Raw genomic sequence first — 19,631 nt, forward strand, 5'->3', positions numbered from 1 at the left:
GAGTTTGAATGTGTTCAAGGCACGGTATAATGAGCTGTGTGTGTGTGTGTGATAAAAGGACCTCCCAGATGAGTCTTTGACTAGAATATGTCCTATGGTAATAATAATAATAATATATTAGGCAATGGATGCAAGTATCTTATATATTGCACCTATGCAGTATTGTGACTGAGGAAGAGAAGGGGCAGGGGATGTTTTTCACTATACAGCGACATTTTCATTCCAGTCTTCAGAAAGAATAGGTGTAGCAAGTAAAAATTCATTTCTTCCTGTGAATAAAAATGTTCTAAATAAAGACTCCAACTGGTGATTTCCAACAAAATATTATCATACACAGAATTTATTATTATTATTTATTAACTACATACTGATCATAACAGTCATTACTGAATAAAAGAAAATTCTTCCTAAAATATAAAACAATGCAAAATATATATGTAAAAAAAAATAAAGAAATACACATAGCATGAGGTCTGTTCTTAATAATAATAATAATATACTTCTTGCTTGTTCACCAGTAAGGTTATTCTCCAACTGAAGCTTCTCATGATTTCACATTAATGAAGATGAAACACCCTGATGAAGTGTTCGCTGAATACCTCAACTGTGTCCTGTGCAGCAGCTACCAATGTACCATTTTGATTGATTAATCCTGCTATAATAATTTTTCTTTCTACATTCCAGATATTGAAAAAAAAAGTGCCTAGGATTTTTCTTGGCCTCATTTGCTAATTTCCACTCATACTGCACTTTTTGCTGTCTTTGCCATCTAAATCACCTTCCTGGCCTGCTCTTTATAATTTTTGTTCAAATGATTATTACTATTATTCATCTTATGCTGCTTCCACAGTACCTTCTTTTTCCAGATCTCATTCTTAATCCCTCCATTCATCCATTTTACATCTTTCTTATTCAGGCTTTTGGCCTTTGGAATACATGTACACATTGTTGCTGTTAAATATCTCCTTGTCAGTGCATAAGCAGCATTTATATAATCATTTATTTTCTTCCCGTGTTAATTAACTCATTGTTTTTTGTGTTTTAAATCTAAACCATCTTCTAAGTCCTTGATTAGAAGAAATAAAATTTCTTTTCTTTATTATTACGTTCTGTATTTTAGTTTTGGCAACCATTTTTGTATGGTATATTTCAATTCAAACTTCATAACACTGAGTCTATGAGAAATTAGGATTCAATTTATGATAGCTCACTTAATGAGAGCTTTCCAGAAACCAATTAGGTCATAAAAGCAGAGTTTAACTGTATGTGGTTGAATAAGCAGATCAGACTGTAATTTGAACCTTTATGAACCTCGTAGGCCTTTTTTATTTATTTATTTATTTTTTATAGCCTGAAGATTACTCAAAATTTTCAGTCTTTTTTAATGCTTTTTTTTTGCATAAAACATAAGTTGCTTGCATAAACCAATTTATCTGATCTCTTCGTGTTTCCAAGATTCAGTTGGGAGTTAGTTTTCTCTTCATTTATTTAGTATTCTTTTTATGATTTCTGGCATTATTTTGAATGATATGATACAAAGATTTCACTTTCCCTAACATTTTGAAGTCTTACTGGCCCAACCACAGAGTCCAGAAAAATCCAAAATACTTTAGGGCAGTTTATCATCAAAGTGAAGATAGTGCATGCTCCTACTGTAAGGTATTAGATTTCTGTATAGCCTCTGACAATGAGTTTTGCCTTTGAAAACTACTACCATATTAACATGATGCTAGCATGATAACTGCTCCATTTTATTATTATTACTCAGGCATCTCTATGGAGGCTGAAGCTTCACACTAAATGTTATTCCTACCACACCTATGATGATTCTCTTTGAGCTGGGTGACAAACCATTCTCCACCCCCCCCATGGAAAACATCTAGTCCTCATGCCTTTGTTCATCCATCCTTTTACACAATTTCCAGGGTTGATCTCTTGTCCTCTCCCTTCTTATTATATGAAAAATTTCTTCAATATATATAAAACTTCTTTAGTAATTTATAATTTGTTGTAATTTCTTAGTCATCCTATTTTTAATTGCAATTTACCAAAAGAATGCTTCAGATTTCTTCAGGTTATCTTCCTTATCATACCATCACCCTTCTTGCATGCACACAGCACTGCTTGTGAATCACCTTTCATCTTATAAACTCTCCACAATTTTTCCCCAGCTCCTACTTAACACTATACATCTATTTAATTCCCAGTTGATTTTTTCTTCCAGACCCTGAATATACAGTCTGATACTGCTTCCAGTATCAGACCCCCCAACCAACTATCTCCATTGTATTGCTAACAACTAGATTCTCATACCATGGCACCACTGCAAACAGCCAATATACCATGGCACTGCTTTAAGCTGTTGTCAAGCTTGTCACAATTACTGGTTCTGCTGTTCCACATCATCCATTCTTAACTGGAGATTTCATGATTGCAAACCTTCTGGGATTAAGGAGGCATTATCATTCTCCTCATTAAGAGGAAATGTGGCTACCTTGGTTACTGACAAATCCTCTGATGTTATCACCAGATTTGGCCTCAAACTGCACCAAGTCCCTTCCATCACATGCTGTTTCAGGCAATTATCTCTTAATCAATCTATCCCAATGGCTTTAACAGGCCTTTAAGGCCCACAACCTTCCAAGCATGCTTGAATTTCTTAACCGAAATATGAGGATAGAATGGTCACCTCTATGCCTTGAAGTATTCCTGTCTGTATCCCTGTGTGTTCAAGGGGGCCAGTTTGCCTGCTTGCGAGATGAAAAACCCCAGATAAACTGGCAAAAAAACCCTGCTGTCCACGCCCAAGACCGGCTAACTTGGCTATGGCTGAGGAAGATCCTAAAGCTCCTCACGTCGTCGACGGGAATCGAACCTAGGACACTCCTTTCCCAGGCATATGGTTGCAAAGCGCAAAGCCACTAGGCTAACCACGTGGACAATTATCTCCTAATGGGTGCATAAATTCCATAGAATATTGCAATACTGAGATTTTACAGTAAATCATATTTATTTTATATGGTAACTATTATCAGATACATATGAAAATTATAATCTTACCAACAGGAATTTTTTCAGAATTATATAAAACACATTTATTTGAGTTATGCTTGGCTTCAGCTTCTCCTACATGTATATCTCCAAAATGAATAATGGCAGCCAAAATTCGGTAAATTGTGTCAATTTCCTGAAAATAAAATTATAATCAGTAGCATCACAGAAAATAAATCAAAAATGAAAAACTGAATGTATTCAGAAAAAACTTCTTCAAAGTGAAAAGCAATTATAAATAACACTGTTCTAAGATATGACATTGCATCACTAGAAAAGATGGAGAATCTGATGATAGAGAACTGAAGGTTGATAAAGAAATGAAGTTCATCAAGTGACACTTGGATTTCGGTGCAAGATCTGGTCACCTGGTTATGTGGATGATAAAGAAACATCAGAGAGTGCAGAGTCAAGTAACTAAGACTGCCTCAGAACTCTAGAATGTTGAGTATGAGGACAGATTAAGTGAATGCGATTTGCAGAGCTTGGTAGGTATGAGGAGAATAGGTGATATGATAGAGAAATACTAAGTTGCTGAGCAGTACCTAACAGATATACAGAGGAATTATTGCACAGGGTAATAAGAGGTGGAAGAATGGGAGGTCATTCTTCAAAACTGTACAAAGATCATCTGAATAAGAGAATAAAAAGGAGATTTTTTGCATAGCTAGTGGTGAGTGAATGGAATGCATTGTCAGAGTGGGCGGTGAATGTTCCAACACAATGTTTTCAAGGCAAGATACTCATACCATAGGTATTGTGGTCTGCAAGTGTTTGGCTTCCCAAGATGAGTTTTCTGAATCTATGAAGGCTTGGCAAAATAATAACATTATAATATTACAACTGCCATTAATAAAATCCAGAGAAAGACATTTAAAAATGAATGCCTAAATAGTTGAATAGGTATTTAAAAATGTCTATCAACTGTCATTTTAATCATTCTCATCTAGACCATAAAAGTAAAAATTTATTAGACAGCTGTTAAGAAAGACTAAGTACACTGATTTTATCAAAGAGGTGCCTGTTTCATCTCCATGCAAAACAGACTAGTTTTCTTTCTTGTGTTAAGTATACCAATTTGATTATCTGACTGTCCAATTAATCCAGTAACCATTTGTAACAAATAAGTCTCAATGTCAGGTAGTAATGAAATATTTTACGGAATAGTCAGTTGACTATCTGGCCGAAAGAAATGTACTTAAGAGATGGGGGCTTTGTATTTTACTACAAAGCTACTGACTGACATACTTCACATGTTATGGTGAGTTGGACATTCAAGCATTCTCCTTCTTGTCTCTGAAAATAGTGTGTTATTAAAATTCTGAGCTCTCTCTTTAATGACATCTCATAGAAGTAGTAAATCTTGCTAATATCTTTGACGAGTAATCTCCAAGTGGAAGGTAAATTTCATCACTCAGTGCAAGACCACTATCTTGCTTAATAGAGGATTGAAAATGTTCCATATTTGGTCTCTTGAGAAGAGTTACAGATTAGGTAAAAAAATTTAAATGAAATAAAATAAAATAAAATAAATATAAAAAAGCAAACCCGCCCCCCCTTAGAGAATCCATGGTATTAATGTACATAGCATATCAGTATTGTAACTTGGCTTACACCCTTTCATAGGTAGGAGTTACATAAACAACTGATTTTAAGTCACATAATGGGAATATGTTTTAATTAGTGGACAGTATGCAAAATAAAGAACTGACGAGCAACAAAATACCATAGAACATTCATGTCACATTTAACACATTTATTATGGACAGGGACAAATTGTTTTGTGCTGATCTTGGGGCAGAACATGAGAATTTGTCTCGTACTTCCAGTTTGTGTAGTGGATAGACGTGCCATGCCATGCCACAAAAAAACATGGTGTGTGTGTGTGTGTGTGTGTGTGTGTGTGTGTGTGTGTGTGTGTGTGTGTGTGTGTGTGTGTGTGTGTGTGTGTGTGCTTTGATTGAAACCAAACTGCATAGAATGGGGAAAAAATGCATTTGTTTTTAGGATATGGAAATCAATAATTAAGGGTAATCTTGGGTTTGGCCGGCATATTTAAATTACTAAAAAGGTCTAAATATATCAATCAACATTAATGAGACATGAACCATGTGAGAAGGAGAGGCACATATAACAGTGGGAAAGAATAGATGTGAACAGAAATAGTTTCATTACAGGTAAATGAATTACTAATAATTTACAGTTGTTGTGGTATTACACAAGAGGGGGAGGGGATGGCTGGAAAGTTCTTATAAACACCTAATAAAGCAATTGATATATACTAGAATATATCAATTATATACATACTAGTAGCAAAGTTATGAAGATAACTTATGTTCTTATATTCTCATATGTTCTTTCTTGTGATTATATCAGTTGCTTTAATATCATTTTAGTTCAAGGTGTTTATCAGAACTTTCCAGTACCCTCATATGTGTAGGGGTGGGTGTGCCCAGTAAGCTGCTGTAGAGCAGAACAAATTACATATTATCCTGTAAACATGCATGTTTGCATTTATGATGTTTTTTTTGTATTTTTAATTATGACTATGAGGAGAGGGGAAAGAGATTTCTTTGTGAAATATAAATAACTAATCAATAATAAACACTGCCTGGATACATTGGTAACTGAGTAAGTGACTATAGGGAGGAAACATAGCTGTTGAACTAATAATATTGATCAGATGATTTATCTAGGAGTGGCAGAAATTATGTGTGCATTGATGGAGTGCAAAGTGAGTAAGTCATCCAACGTAATTTGTTGTGCATGCTATGTGTATTTCTTTATTTTTTTACATTTATGTTTTGCATTGTTTTATATTTTAGGAAGAATTTTCTTTTATCAGTAATGACTGTTATGATCAGTGCAGGGGCCTGCCAGCCATATGTGCAATGTGTGCATTGCACACATTGCACATATGGCCAGGATAGTAAAGGCACCAAAGAGGAGGAAATACTTAAAAAAAACGTTTTTTTTAAAGTGATTTTTTTATTGGAGGAGGGGGGGGGATAGGGGCACCAACTAAAGTTTTGCACACAGGCACCGGACATGACTGGCGTGCTACTGGATCAGTGTGCACTTATTAAATAATAATAATAAACTCTATGTGTGCTAATATTTTGTTGGAAATCACCAGATGGAGTCCTTATTTAGAACATAAGATTCATTTTTATTCACGGGAAGAAATGAATTTTTACTTACTATGCCTATTCTTTCTGAAGACTGGAATGAAAATGCCTTTGTATAGTGAAACCCCCTCCCCTACTCTTCCTCAGTCATAATACTGCACAGGTGCAATATATAAGATACTTGACTCCATTGCCTAATATATTACCAAAAATTGCCTAATATATTTACCACATGATATACACTGGTAAAGTGCTCATTCTTGGTTAGATGTTAGATGGAATATTGGTTAGATGGATCAGAGATTTCCTCTCTAAATGATACCAGCAAGTTGTGTATGATGGACAGTGTCTCAAAAAACAGGAGGTTTCCCTGAGATTCTGTTTTTGTGCCCCTGCTGCTGATTTGTAAATGATATATTATGTGGACTGACTAGGGATCTTTGGTTGTTTGCTGATGATAAAAAGTTGGAGAGAAATATAAGTAGCACTGTGGATGTTAATTCCCTTCAGGAAGATTTGAATAGACTTTCGACTTGGACAAAGGAGTGGGGATTGTAGTTTTAATATTAATAAGTGCAAGGTGTTGCATTTTGGAGTGCAGAAATATAAGTCTTTGTACTATATGTGCAAAGACCAATGTATTCATCTAATGACCAATCAATATCTCAGGAAAGGTGGTGAAGATTTTGGAAAACGTTGGTTAGGGCTCATATTCAGAAATGGGTTGACAGAGAATCTCTATTTCACAATGAACAGCATGGGTTTACTAAGGAAAGGTCAAGTTTCAGCAACTTGCTAACATTCTATAATAATGTTAGCAAGTTGCTGAAACTTGACCTTCCACTGAGTTAGACAAGGGGAATGGATATACCATGATACTTTTGGATTTTGGTAAGACTTTTGGCAGAATACAGTATGGAATACTATTGCATAAATTGGAGAATATGGGTTTGGATTATAAACTATTGGCATGGATAAGAGGATAGCTGACAACAGATATCAAAAAGTGATATATATATAGGGTGTAAAATCTGCAAGATTCAAGGTAACCAGTGATGTGCGTCAAGGATCACTCCTTGGTCCATTCTCTACATTAATGACATTGGGAGGGATTTGACATGTGACATACAGCTATTTACTGATGACAAAAAATAGGTAGGTAATCAAGAATACTGCTGATATGCAGTACTTGTAGAATGATTAGAATAGGCTGGAATTGTGGGTATGTGAAATGACTGTCATTTCAATATTAATAAATGAAAAGACATGCACTTTGGTGTGATTAGATATCCAATGTCATATTATATTGGTGGGATTATGCTTGAAGAAACTGATAAGGCTAGGGATCTTGGAATTTTAGTAGATACGAAGTTGAAGTTCAAGGGTCATATAGCAAATATTGTAAATACAACTCAGAGAATAATGGCAATGCTGAAACAAACCATGGCATGCAAAGATAAAGAAGCCATTTTGCCTCTTTACAAGGCCTTGATAAACCCTCACTTGGACTATTGCACACAGGTCTGATCTCTTGTTCTCTGTGGTGATTCTGATACATTGGAGAGAGTGTAAAGAAGAGCGTCAAAAATGATCAGGATTGTGGAATATGGATTATGAAGACAGACTGAGAACTTGTAGGCTGCAGATACTAGCAAACAGGAGAAAGAGGGGTGATACGATTGAGACTTAAAATCTTCTGAAAGGGTTATACAGAATTTCAGTAGATTGAATTTTTCCTTTTATGGAGAGGTAGTGAATTACAAACCAACAAACCAAATCATCTTGGGAATGGTGGTAAAGGTAAGTACTGAAAAAGTTGGTTAAAGGAAAATTTAGGAATGTTGGGTAAAAATATGATGCTTTATGGGGAAAGCATGGATTTGTGATGTATAGTTCATGGCTGAGTTATTTGTTTAATTTTTACAACAGAGTGACAATTGAGTAGAGATAAAGAGAATGGCTACACAGTGATACTGCTGGATTTTCCAAACACATTTGACAAAATACCACATGGAATTTTTTACACAATTTTAGCAAAAGGGAATGGATACAAAGTTAGCATTATGTATATGAAGATACTTGATGGACAGATACTAAAGAAAATATATGGATGAGCAGAATCCAGAAGAAGGCAGATGACTAGCAAATGATTAGCAGTGATTCGAGCACAGAATCACTGCTATTTAATTTGTATACCTCAATATTTGAAAGGAAATATTGAGTTACTTGCCAATGATACAAAATTTAATAGTGTAATAGTTGATGAAGACAATGTAGAGAGTTTGAAGAATAATTCAAATAGGCTGACAGTATGAGCAAAAGATAATGGAGTTTTTTTATAATGATCATTTTATTTTTGGCAGAAAGATTAAGAATCTACATTGTTACTTTCTACAAGATTAACAGAATTGTACTCTACTCCAGGAAAATGATGAAGCTAGGGATTTCAAAATATTTGTGGATAGGGAATTGAAGTTCAGATGGCATATTGAAAAAGTGGCCACATAGGATTATTATGTGGTTATTGAAGAACACAATAATAAGAAGAGATGCAAATGTTATCATTTCCTTTTATGAAACTGTGATATCACCACATGTGGATTATTGTACATAGGACTGAGATGCTTGAAACCTAGAAACCCAAATGACAAAACAGTGAGTGATCTGTTGGAATACTCCTTATGAAGATAGAAAGAGGATTTGTGGATTCAGAAATTGGTCAATAAGGCAGAAAAGGAGGATACGACAGAAAAGTTTAAGTTCTTAAAAGGGATTTATAGACAGGAAATTTTTCAGCCCTTGTCAAGAGGGAGCAGATTGTGGCATCCCTGGAAATTGAGTAAGAGTGCGGTTAGCAAGGTACTCATTACCAGATTTTCCACTTGGAGAGTTGTGAATGTTAACAGAGTTGTGAGAGTTGTGAGTGGAATGGATTGCCAGAAGTCTGCTGTGAGTGCTTTGCCAGTGAATGCATTCGAGGAAAGATACAATAGATATTGTGTGGATAGTCTGGACCTCCAGCAATGAATCTATGGACTCAAGATTCCTGTGCAATAATAATAATAATAGTAATAATAATCTTAGGAAGATATAATTATAAAACCTTTTAGTGATTATGGATAAACATTAATAAATGGGAATATCATGCATATCTAACATATTCTTCTCTCTTTGATGAAAGTGAGAAGGGGTGGGGGGAGGTACATGGAATATTTATAGCAGTAAATCATAGTAGTAGTAGGGGTGCTTAAAGGTCAAAGCTATATAACTGAGAGGAAACCTCCACATAGCCTTCAAAGTAATGCAGAGAACTAGCCAGGGCTTCTGACCTAATGTCCAATCCTCACCTTGTGGTGCACCCTGTTAGGTATCTACCTGGATACCGAACGGACAAGGATGGCTGGCAATTTTGGATTTAGACAACCAAATTGTATTCTTATTGGCTTAAACCAAAATTTCAAATGATGTGGTACAATATGACAGAATTTCATGCCGGTTGGGGAGTCGACCGGTTAAACAAGCCCCCCGCCCCATTGTTTTAGCCAGGGAACCAGGGCAAACATTGAAAACTCAGCTACTGGAAGAAATTCTAAAACTTACCCCAACTCAACATTACCAGAGTTCAAGATCAGTACTATCAACATAAGAAACCTGAATGGCAAAGAAATGGAGCTAGCTGAGGAATTCGATAAGGTACCAGATCGACAAAATAGGGTTGACCACTGCTTTTTTTCTGGAAAAAAAGGCGCCGGTACTCACCATAAAGATGTTATTACAGCAACTTCCACATTTTTAACATATCCTCCGATATACCCTCGTCATCTCTAGATCACTTCTTGTTTTTGGTATCAACTGCAGAATGACAACCTCAGAGCAGCCATGAGTCCACATATTTGCTAGGGTTGAACTGAGTGAGAGGAGATCTTACTATCCTGATGAACGTCAGTGCAGAAGTTGACTGTACAAGCAGAGATGACCTAGATGAAGTTACTATAAGATTCATCTGAGAGAAACCCCTTTCACATTCACTGGAACATATTGCAATTGTGCCCAAAGTGTGCTTTAGAGGAAGTAGTATGTCTGGGACTTTATTTTCTTGAAGATATTCACGTTAACCACGAACTGCTTCTCTTTCATTTAAGCGAAATTTGCATGCTACATTTTAATTTCAGCTTCACCAAATGTCAGATGGTTCCCAGGATTTTCTGGCCAATACTTGTAATCTAAAATCTTAGCACATTCAGGCAAATCAGCATCATCTCCTTCAAGCAGATGCTTTCCAACACCTTCTTTCAAACTTTTATAGAAAGCAGATGAACTTATTGCAGGACTGTGTCTTTCATTTTTGTGGAGATCAATCCCTTTGAACTTCATGTTCTTCTGACTTTCAAGAGAAATACTGTAGTACTGGCCAGGAGTTTCAATTCTTTCCTTAAAAAGTTGAACTGTATTCTTTATCTTCCTATCTGCTTTGTACAAGTCAATATTTCTCTCTGGTAAATCTAGACTTAGTTCATTAAGTTCTTGGAGAGCATCACACATAAGGCCCAAATCAAGAACAAACTCGTATGACGTTATTTTTCTTAAAAGACCTTCATAAAGAAAGCAATCTGTTTTGCTTCTTCTGCTGTCTTCTTTTGCCTCCAGAAAGTGATGGACGAGGGCTTCAAACTCTTTCCACACACCGCAGTAACAGTGCGAAAGTTAGATGCAACCCAGCGGGTGCTTAAAATTCTGCCAATTTTAAGAAGTAGAAGTTCTAGAGTCGCTGCACATTAATGTAGTTCCCTAGCATTCTTAGGTGAAGCATGATAAGTCACATAAAGTTTGTCCATGAAACTCTTAAAACGATTCACTCCTGCCACATTGTTCACTGTGTCACTAACAGACAATTCAAAGTGATGGCTAGCACAATGCCAGAAAATAACACTAGGAAACTTCTCTTGTATTAGAGTCCTTACACCATTACGCACACCAAACAATACGGCTGCACCATCACAAGTTACAGACAATAAATACTCCTTTAAGTAATCTTCAGATAATCCTAAACGTTCAAGATGACTAATTAAATAGTTTAGAATTCCAATAGCAATTACATCTGATAATTCAATCAAATCTAGGAAAAGACTCACAGGAGCCGAAAGTTCAGGAAGAACTACACAAACAATAACAATCAATGTTGTTTGTGTTACTCATAGTTGTCGATTCATCAATAAGTAACGATATTCTGTTCTTGGAGTTCACTATATTGTCTATTAATGTTTTTCTCATTTCATTTGCGATATGGCTTACAATGTTAATGCAAGCATTTGCAGAATGAAGAATATATCCCATGTCTAGGCCATTAAGTTCCTGTAAATTTATTTTGTCTTCAAAGTTGTTAAATGATTGATTTCACCTTTCAACTTTGTAAGCGGTTCGAAATACTTTTCCTGTTACATCTTTATTATGAGACAAAGTATTTAGGAAAACTTTCTCTAAGGTTTCATTTTTTGCTTCAGATCTTATTTTTTGGCACGCTTTGTGTGCGCCACTCTCCTTATGATCGTAAATCTTTTTTCTTAATGAATTAACTGTTGTTTGTGAGATTCTCCAAAATGACCGATTTTACCATTTGCCCACTCTGCTGAAATTTTCGTTCCCATGTGTTTATCGACGGCAAGACTTCCAATATCACGACACACTTTACAGCCTAACATTTTATTCTTGACATATTTCTCTCACAGAAGTCATTTTTCTGCAAAAGTCTCCAACATTCAGGCCAATCATTATCAGAATCTGCTTCTGACCACGTGGATCTTCAGTCTTGGTTTTGTGACCCTCTTCACCAAGTGTATTTTTGGTGCTAGTTTTCTGTTTTACAGGATCACAAATAGATTCAACAATTTCTGCTTCTTTAACCTTCCTTTTTTTACTCATTGGTATAAAGTAACTACTTATTTTACTCATTTTTAACAATGATTGCACTGATTTAATTTAGATCAATTCAAAATTCACGTAAACACCTGCAGAGTGAATATGCAACTGATAAGGACCCCTGTAAAAAAAGGGTATATGTGGAACTATAAGGGGGGGTGATTATGAAGAGCTCAGGAGACAGCTTGCAGGTGTAGCATGGAAGGAGGAGTTAGCTGGAAAAGAGATCAATGCAGATTGGGGGATTTTCAAAAACTATTTAGTACATGCAATTTCTAAATGTATACCATGGGTGAGAAGGTTAAATAAGGTAGGTGTGAGATGGATGAATAAAGAGATTAAGCATGCAATACAGAGAAAAAGGGCATTGTGGAGACAGCATAAGAGAAGTGGAAGTAACCAATTTCATGAGGTCTACAAAGACCAGGCAAGGAGGGTGACTTGGTTGGTGAGAGTGGCTAAAGAGAGGTATGAACAGCAGTTAGCTAATGAAGCCAAAAAGAATCCTAGGGAGTTCTTTCGATATGTAGCCAGCAAAAGAAAGAATGATTATGGAAGGATGACATTGATTGGAGGAAATGACATAAAGACAGCTGTTGCAGAATGTGTGGTGGAGATACTTAATGAGCAGTTCATAAAGATCTTTCAATCTTGTGAATGTGACTTCATGGAGATATTAAGAGCAGTTGATGATGGGGAGGAGAGACTGACTAAGTGAGCAAGAGGTGTTTGGGGAGTTGAGTAAACTAAATGAAAATAAGGCTGTGGGACTTGATAATATATCACCACGTATTCTGAAGGAATGTGCTAGAGAGTTTACACCTGCCGTGACATATTTTTTGATATGAGTCTTGCACTTGGTCAAGTTCCGAAAGAGTAGAAGGAGGGCAAGATTGTACAACTTCATAAAGGAGGAGGTGATCGAACTCAAGCATCAAACTATAGGCGTATCTGTGTGTCAGGTGTTGTGGTTAAGTTGTTGGAGAAGCTTGTGAGAACTAGGATCCAGAGTTGGGTTGACAACAATGGTATAATCTTTGATGGATAGCATGGATTTGCTAAAGGGAGGTCATGTTTTAGTAATCTACTTACTTATTACAATAAAGTGACTGCTTCCTTGGACAGAGGAGAAGGATACACAGTAATATACTTGGATTTCGCAAAAGCTTTTGATAGAGTACCTCATGATAAGTTGACAGTCAAACTAGAGCAGATGGGGTTGGATATTAGATTAGTGCATTGGATTGGAGACTGGCTATCTGATAGGTATCAACAAGTTGTGTATGGGGGTGCAATATCCAGGAAAAGGAAAGTCACTAGTGGAGTGCCTCAGGGGTCTGTTTTATGCCATTACTATTTAACTTGTATATTAATGATATTGGTGAAGATTTGGATGGAGATATTCAGTTGTTTGCAGATGATGCAAAGTTGGGACGAACCATAAAGAGTAGTGAAGATGTTGTTGTTGGGGATCTTTTTAGATGTTGGGGATCTAAAAAGCATCATCATCATTATCATCACCATCAAATTCCTGCCATGTACCCTCAAGGGGTGTTAGGATATGAGAGTACTACATGAAAAATTTACATCATTACTAACTTCCTATCTACAATTTTCCTCCAAATCAGTCTGTTACTTGTTAAGACTAAAACATTATCAGATCTTATATTTCAATCGTCTAAGGCACTTTGTACCGTATCAATCCACCTATATCTTGGTCTTCCGCTGGGTCATTTTGCTGCCAACCTGGCAGAAAACACTTGTTTTGCTAATCTTTCTTCGCCCATTCTGTTTAAGTGACCATACCACCTGAGATTAGCACTGCTAAAGCATTCCTGGATGCTAACAATGTCAAGTCCTTTCCTAATATCCTCATTTTTAATATGATATTGCCATTGATGCCATCTGTTCACGCCTCGAATCTTTCTCAGGACTCTCATATCTGTGGTCTCTAATCTTTGGTCAAGTGTTTTACTTCTGACCCAGCTCTCAGATCCATAAGTTAAAACTGGTTTGAACACTGTCTTGTATACAGCTAATTTAGTCTTCCGACTAATTTCTCTCTTACTCCTTATGAATTTATTCAATTGACTTCCCACCTTACCAGCTTTGCCGATTCTGTTGTCTCTTTCTGTATTTAATTTACCATCTTCAGTAAAAATCGTGCCTAAGTAGCTGAAATGTTTTACTTGTTCCACAGGTTCTCCATTCACAACACAGTTGACATTATCAATGATTCTTCGTATTTTCATTGTCTTTGTCTTTTTATTGCTGACCTTCATACCATATCCATTATAACAGCTATTCAGTTTAGTCAGAGAATCTTGCAGACTTGTAGCGGATTTATTTAGAAATATAACATTAACATCTCCAATTTTGATATCAGGTTTAATACCACTTTCCTTTATAATGTGATCCATATAGATAATGAATAACACAGGAGATAATGTACATCCTTGTCTCACATCAGCTTTAACATTAAACCATCTTCCTGTACTTCCTTCAATTCTAACTGCTGACTTACAACTCAAATAAAGACAAAGTATTGCTTGATATAATGCCCCATTGACACCATATAACTGCAGCGTATTGAATAGCTTCTCTCTTGGCACCTAGTCATATGCCTTTTCCAAATCGACAAAACTTAAATACAGATCTTTGTTATATTCCCAGGCTTTCTCGACTATTTGTCGTAAAGTGAAGATCTGATCCTGACAGCCTCTATTTCGCCTGAATCCAGCTTGTCCTTCACCAAGCTTTTCTTCCACAATTCTTCTCAACCGTTTCTCAAGTATACTTGCATAGATCTTGCCAGGAACACTCAGTAGGGAAATACCTCTGTAATTCTCATATTCAGTTTTATATCCCTTTTTATATATGGGTACTATGAGAGCTATACTCCAATCATCGGGAATTCGTCCCCCTGACCAGGCTTTCTGAACTATGCAGTGCAGCGACTGTAAGACTTTTATACCACCATACTTCAGCATTTCTGGTCAAATATCATCTACTCCTTCTGCCTTTCCACATTTCAAGCCTTTGATGGCTTTTTCTACTTGACGTATGGATATGTATTCCTGACTGCATGCCTGGTCAGTGTTTTTTATCACTGTGCTGTCATCACTGCTTGTTTCATTTAGCAGTTATTCAAAGTAATTATTCCATACTTCAAGGATATCTTTTTCTCCTGTTTTCATGTCACCTTTATCATCTCTAACTCCTTTTACAGCACTCTTTCCTCCATTCCTAAGCTTCTTCAACAACCTCCAGAATATTTTGCCACCTTCTTGATATTTATTTTCTCTGTTCTTGCCAAAATCCTCCCATGACTTTTGTTTAGCTAGTTTTATACACTATTTAGCTTTCTTACATTTGTCTCTGTATTCTGTAAGAGTAAAAGCTGACTTATTTGCCAGGAACTTTTGATATGCTTTATTCTTTTCCTTTACTGCCTCTTTAACTTCCTGTGTCCACCAGGGAGTTCTGATTTTTTTATCCTTGCACACAACCTCACCACATGCCTCTCTAGCAGAATCAATCAATGTTTTCTTCAGAGTTTGCCACTGAATCTCCAAGGCTTGATTCCTGTTCTAAAACTCTTTCATTTTCTTTTCAATAATCTTTCTGTATTTTAGTCTACAGTTCACATCTGAGAGCTGCTCAACTTTTATTCGCTTTAAAACTTTCTTACATGTTATTCTTTTCAATATGAAATTCAATTTTAGCCTGCTCAAGACTAAATAGTGATCACTTCCAATTTCAAATCCTCTGTACATTCTGGTGTCCTGCACCAGGGAGAAAACATCACTATCAACAATAACATAGTCAATGAGACTTTTCTTATTCCTAGCCTCTTCTCTCCATGTGAATTTGTGCACATTTTTATGTTGGAACATGGTGTTAGTGTGACATTCAAATTCATTGTGTGACATTCAAAAATATTTTGGGAAAATTTGGAGAAAAGAGCAAAGCTAATAATAATGGCAAATACCTGTTGGATTTCTGCTCAGGACATGGACTGGTTATTACTAACACGATGTTCAACATAAAAATGTGCACAAATTCACATGGAGAGAAGAGTCAAGAAATAAGAAAAGTCTATAGTCAATGAGACTTTTCTCACTGGTGTAGGACACTACAGTGTACAGAGGATTTGAAATTGGAAGTGATCACCATTTAGTCTTGAGCAGGATAAAATTGAATTTCATATTGAAAAGAAGAACATGTAAGAAAGTTTTAAAGCAAATAAAAGTTGAGCAGCTCTCAGATGTGAACTGTAGACTAAAATACATAAACATAATTGAAGAAGAAAATGAAAGAGTTTGAGAACAGGAACCAAACCTTGCAGAATTCAGTGTCCAGCCCTGAAGAAAACATTGATTCATTCAGCCAGAGAGGCATGTGGTGAGGTTGTCTGCAAGGATAGAAAAATCAGAACTCCATGGTGGACACAGGAAGCTAAAGAGGCAGTGAAGGAAGAGAAGAAAGCATATCAAAAGTTCCTGGAAAATAAGTCAACTTGTGATCTTAGAGAATACAGAGACAAATGTAAGAAAACCAAACACTGTGTAAAACTAGCTAAACAAAAGTAATGGGAGGACTTTGGCAAGTACATAGAAAATAAATATCAAGAAGGCGGCAAGATATTCTGGAGGTTGTTGAAGAAGCTTAGAAATGGAGGAAAGAGTGCTGTAAAAGGAATAATAATTATTATTATTATTTAGGCCTCCATGGAGTCAAAAGACTCATCGTGGGAGGTCCTTCCTAAGAAACACAAAGTCTATCATACCACTCCTTGAACTCATTGACCGTTCTCGCTCTCACCACTCCATCAGGCAATGCATTCCATGGTTCAACCACCCTCCAATTAGTGATGATAAAGGTGACAGGAAAACAGGAGAAAAAGATTTCCTTGAAGTATGGAGTAATTACTTTCAAAAACTGCTAAAAGAAACAAGCAGTGAAAACAGCACAGTGATAAAAACCACTCAACAGGCATAAAATCAGGAATACATATCCATACTTGAAGTAGAAAAAGCCATCAAAGGCTTAAAATGCAGAAAGGCAGCAGGAGTAGATATTCAACCAGAAATGCTCATGTATGGAGGTTTAAAAGTCATACAGTGAATGCACTGCATAGTTCAGAAAGCCTGGACAGAGGGACAAATTCCAGATGATTGGAGTAGAGCTCTCATAGTACCCATATATAAAAAAGGGAAATAAGGCTGAATATGAGAATTACAAAGGCATTTCATTACTGAGTGTTCCTGGGTAGATATATGCAAGTATACTTGAGAAATGGTTGAGAAGGATTGTGGAAGAGAAGCTTGGTGAAGAACAAGCTGAATTTAGGCCAAACAGAGGCTGTCAGGATCAGATCTTCACTTTACGACAAATAGTCGAGAAAGCATGGGAATATAACAAAGATCTGTATTTAAGTTTTGTCGATCTGGAAAAGGCATATGACAAGGTGCCAAGAGAGAAGCTATTCAATACGCTGCAGTTATATGGTGTTAATTGCATTATATCAAGCAATACTTGTTCTTTATTTGAGTTGTAAGTCAGCAATTAGAATTGAAGGAAGTACAGTAAGGTGGTTTAATATTAAATCTGGTGTCAGACAAGGATGCACATTTATCCCCTTTGTTATTCATTATCTATGTGGAGCACATTATGAAGGAAAGTGATATTAAACATGATATCAAAATTGCAGGTGTAAAGCTCAGCTCTTTGCTTTATGCAGATGATGTTATACTTCTAAATAAATCCACTACAAGTCTGCAAGATTCTCTGACTAAATTGAATAAATGTTGTAATAGATATGGTATGAAGGTCAGCATTAAAAAGACAAAGACAATGAAAATAGGCAGAATCATTGAAAATATCAACTGCATTGTGAATGGAGAACTATAGAACAAGTAAAACATCTCAGCTACTTAGGCACAATTTTCAGTGAAGATGGGAAGTTAAATATGGAAACAGACAATAGCATCAACAAAGCTGGTATGGTAGGAAGTCAACTGAATATATTTATATGGAATAAGAGAAAAATTAGCCAACATTAAAAAAAGCTGTATACAAGACAGTGTTTAAACTAATTTTAACTTATGGATTTGAGAGCTGGGTCAGAAGTAAAACACTTGACCAAAGACTAGAGACTGCAGATATGAGAGTGCTGAGAAAGATTAGGGGCATGAACAGATGTTATCAATGGCAGTATCATATTAAAAACGAGGATATTGGGAAAGAACTTGATATTGTCAGCATCAAGGAATGTATTAGCAGAGCTAATCTCGGGTGGTATGGTCACTTAAGCAGAATGGGAGAGCAAAGATTAGCAAAACAAGTGTGTTCTCTGGCAGGTTGGCAGGAAAAAGACCCAGAGGAAGACCAAGATTATATTTTACTGTATCAATCCACCATCAGGTGGATTGATACAGTAAAAAGTGCTTTATAAGACAGAAATATAAAACCTGATAATATTGGAGTCTTGACATTAAAGAGATCGATTTGGAGGAAAATTGTAGATAGGAAGTTAGTAATGATGTAAATTTTTCATGTAGTACTATCATATCCTGTACACCCCTTGAGGGTATATATCAGAAATTTGATGATGATGATGAAATCATAGTATAACTTGGAATTTATTCATTAAAAAAAGCACCAGAAATTCATGATTTATTTATCTTTAACTGTTGAAGAAAACAATAAGACTACATTATAGAAAAAATAATAAATTGATCAACTTGCCAGTGGACGAAATCCAAGTAGCCTGAATCCTTTCTTTATGTTGCTAAGAATTTTTACATTTGTTTTAGGTGTTGAAGGATCACAGCTAGTTCCCTGCAGATATCTACATTATTAAATATTTTAAAATCTTCAATATTTGGAATCATTATCTCAATATAAAATAGATTCTTTGTGATAATTATCAAACAATTAAAATAATGTTTTATTTAATAATTACACAGTGAACTTTCACTATAACAAATTATTGAAAAGTCCTGAAAAAAACAGCAAACTATCCACTATAACAAGCCATTTCTGTGGCCCTATGCATTGGCCAGAGTAAGTCAGTTATTTTTTCTAACATAATTTCAGCACTGGCAAAATGTCAACTCATATTAACATCTTTTATCTACTATCTACATCAGTGTTTTTCAAACTATGGGTGACAACCTATTTGTGGGCTGTGAAGTCAATTCAGGTAGCTCAGTTATAACTTTAAAGCACTTTGATTTGATTTTCTGAAAAAAAAAAAAAAAATTTGTTTTTACTTTATTATATGTAGTAAGGGCAGCATATATTGTTTCATGAAACGTTTGATTCAGTTTACTATATGTGTGTGTGTGTGTGTGTGTGTGTGTGTGTGTGTGTGTGTGTGTGTGTGTGTGTGTGTGTGTGTGTGTGTGTGTGTGTGTGTGTGTGTGCGCGTGTGTGTATTACAGGTACTGGGTCGCAATGTAAAATGTATTTCTTATAGTGGAAAACAGTCAAAGAAAGTTTAAAAAACAATGATGTGCATCATATTTATAT

The 19,631-nt window shown here is 35.8% G+C and overlaps 1 protein-coding gene across 1 annotated transcript in view; it reads right to left on the minus strand.

The window, feature by feature from the left end:
* Positions 1–19,631, minus strand: part of ninaC (STKc_myosinIII_N_like and MYSc_Myo21 domain-containing protein ninaC) — a 579,315-nt gene that overhangs the window by 324,537 nt on the left and 235,147 nt on the right. Inside the window, exons 16-17 of the mRNA XM_090415596.1 lie at positions 18,846–18,948; positions 3,061–3,187 (exon numbers count right to left, since the gene is read on the minus strand). Coding sequence (XP_090271722.1) covers positions 3,061–3,187; positions 18,846–18,948 — 230 coding nt within the window. The remainder of the gene's footprint in view (positions 1–3,060; positions 3,188–18,845; positions 18,949–19,631) is intronic.

The sequence above is a fragment of the Typopeltis vanoorti genome, chromosome 3 (genome assembly GCF_054136105.1).
Source record: "Typopeltis vanoorti isolate ZY-2024b chromosome 3, IOZ_Tvanoo_1.0, whole genome shotgun sequence".
NCBI classification, from domain to species: domain Eukaryota; kingdom Metazoa; phylum Arthropoda; class Arachnida; order Uropygi; family Thelyphonidae; genus Typopeltis; species Typopeltis vanoorti.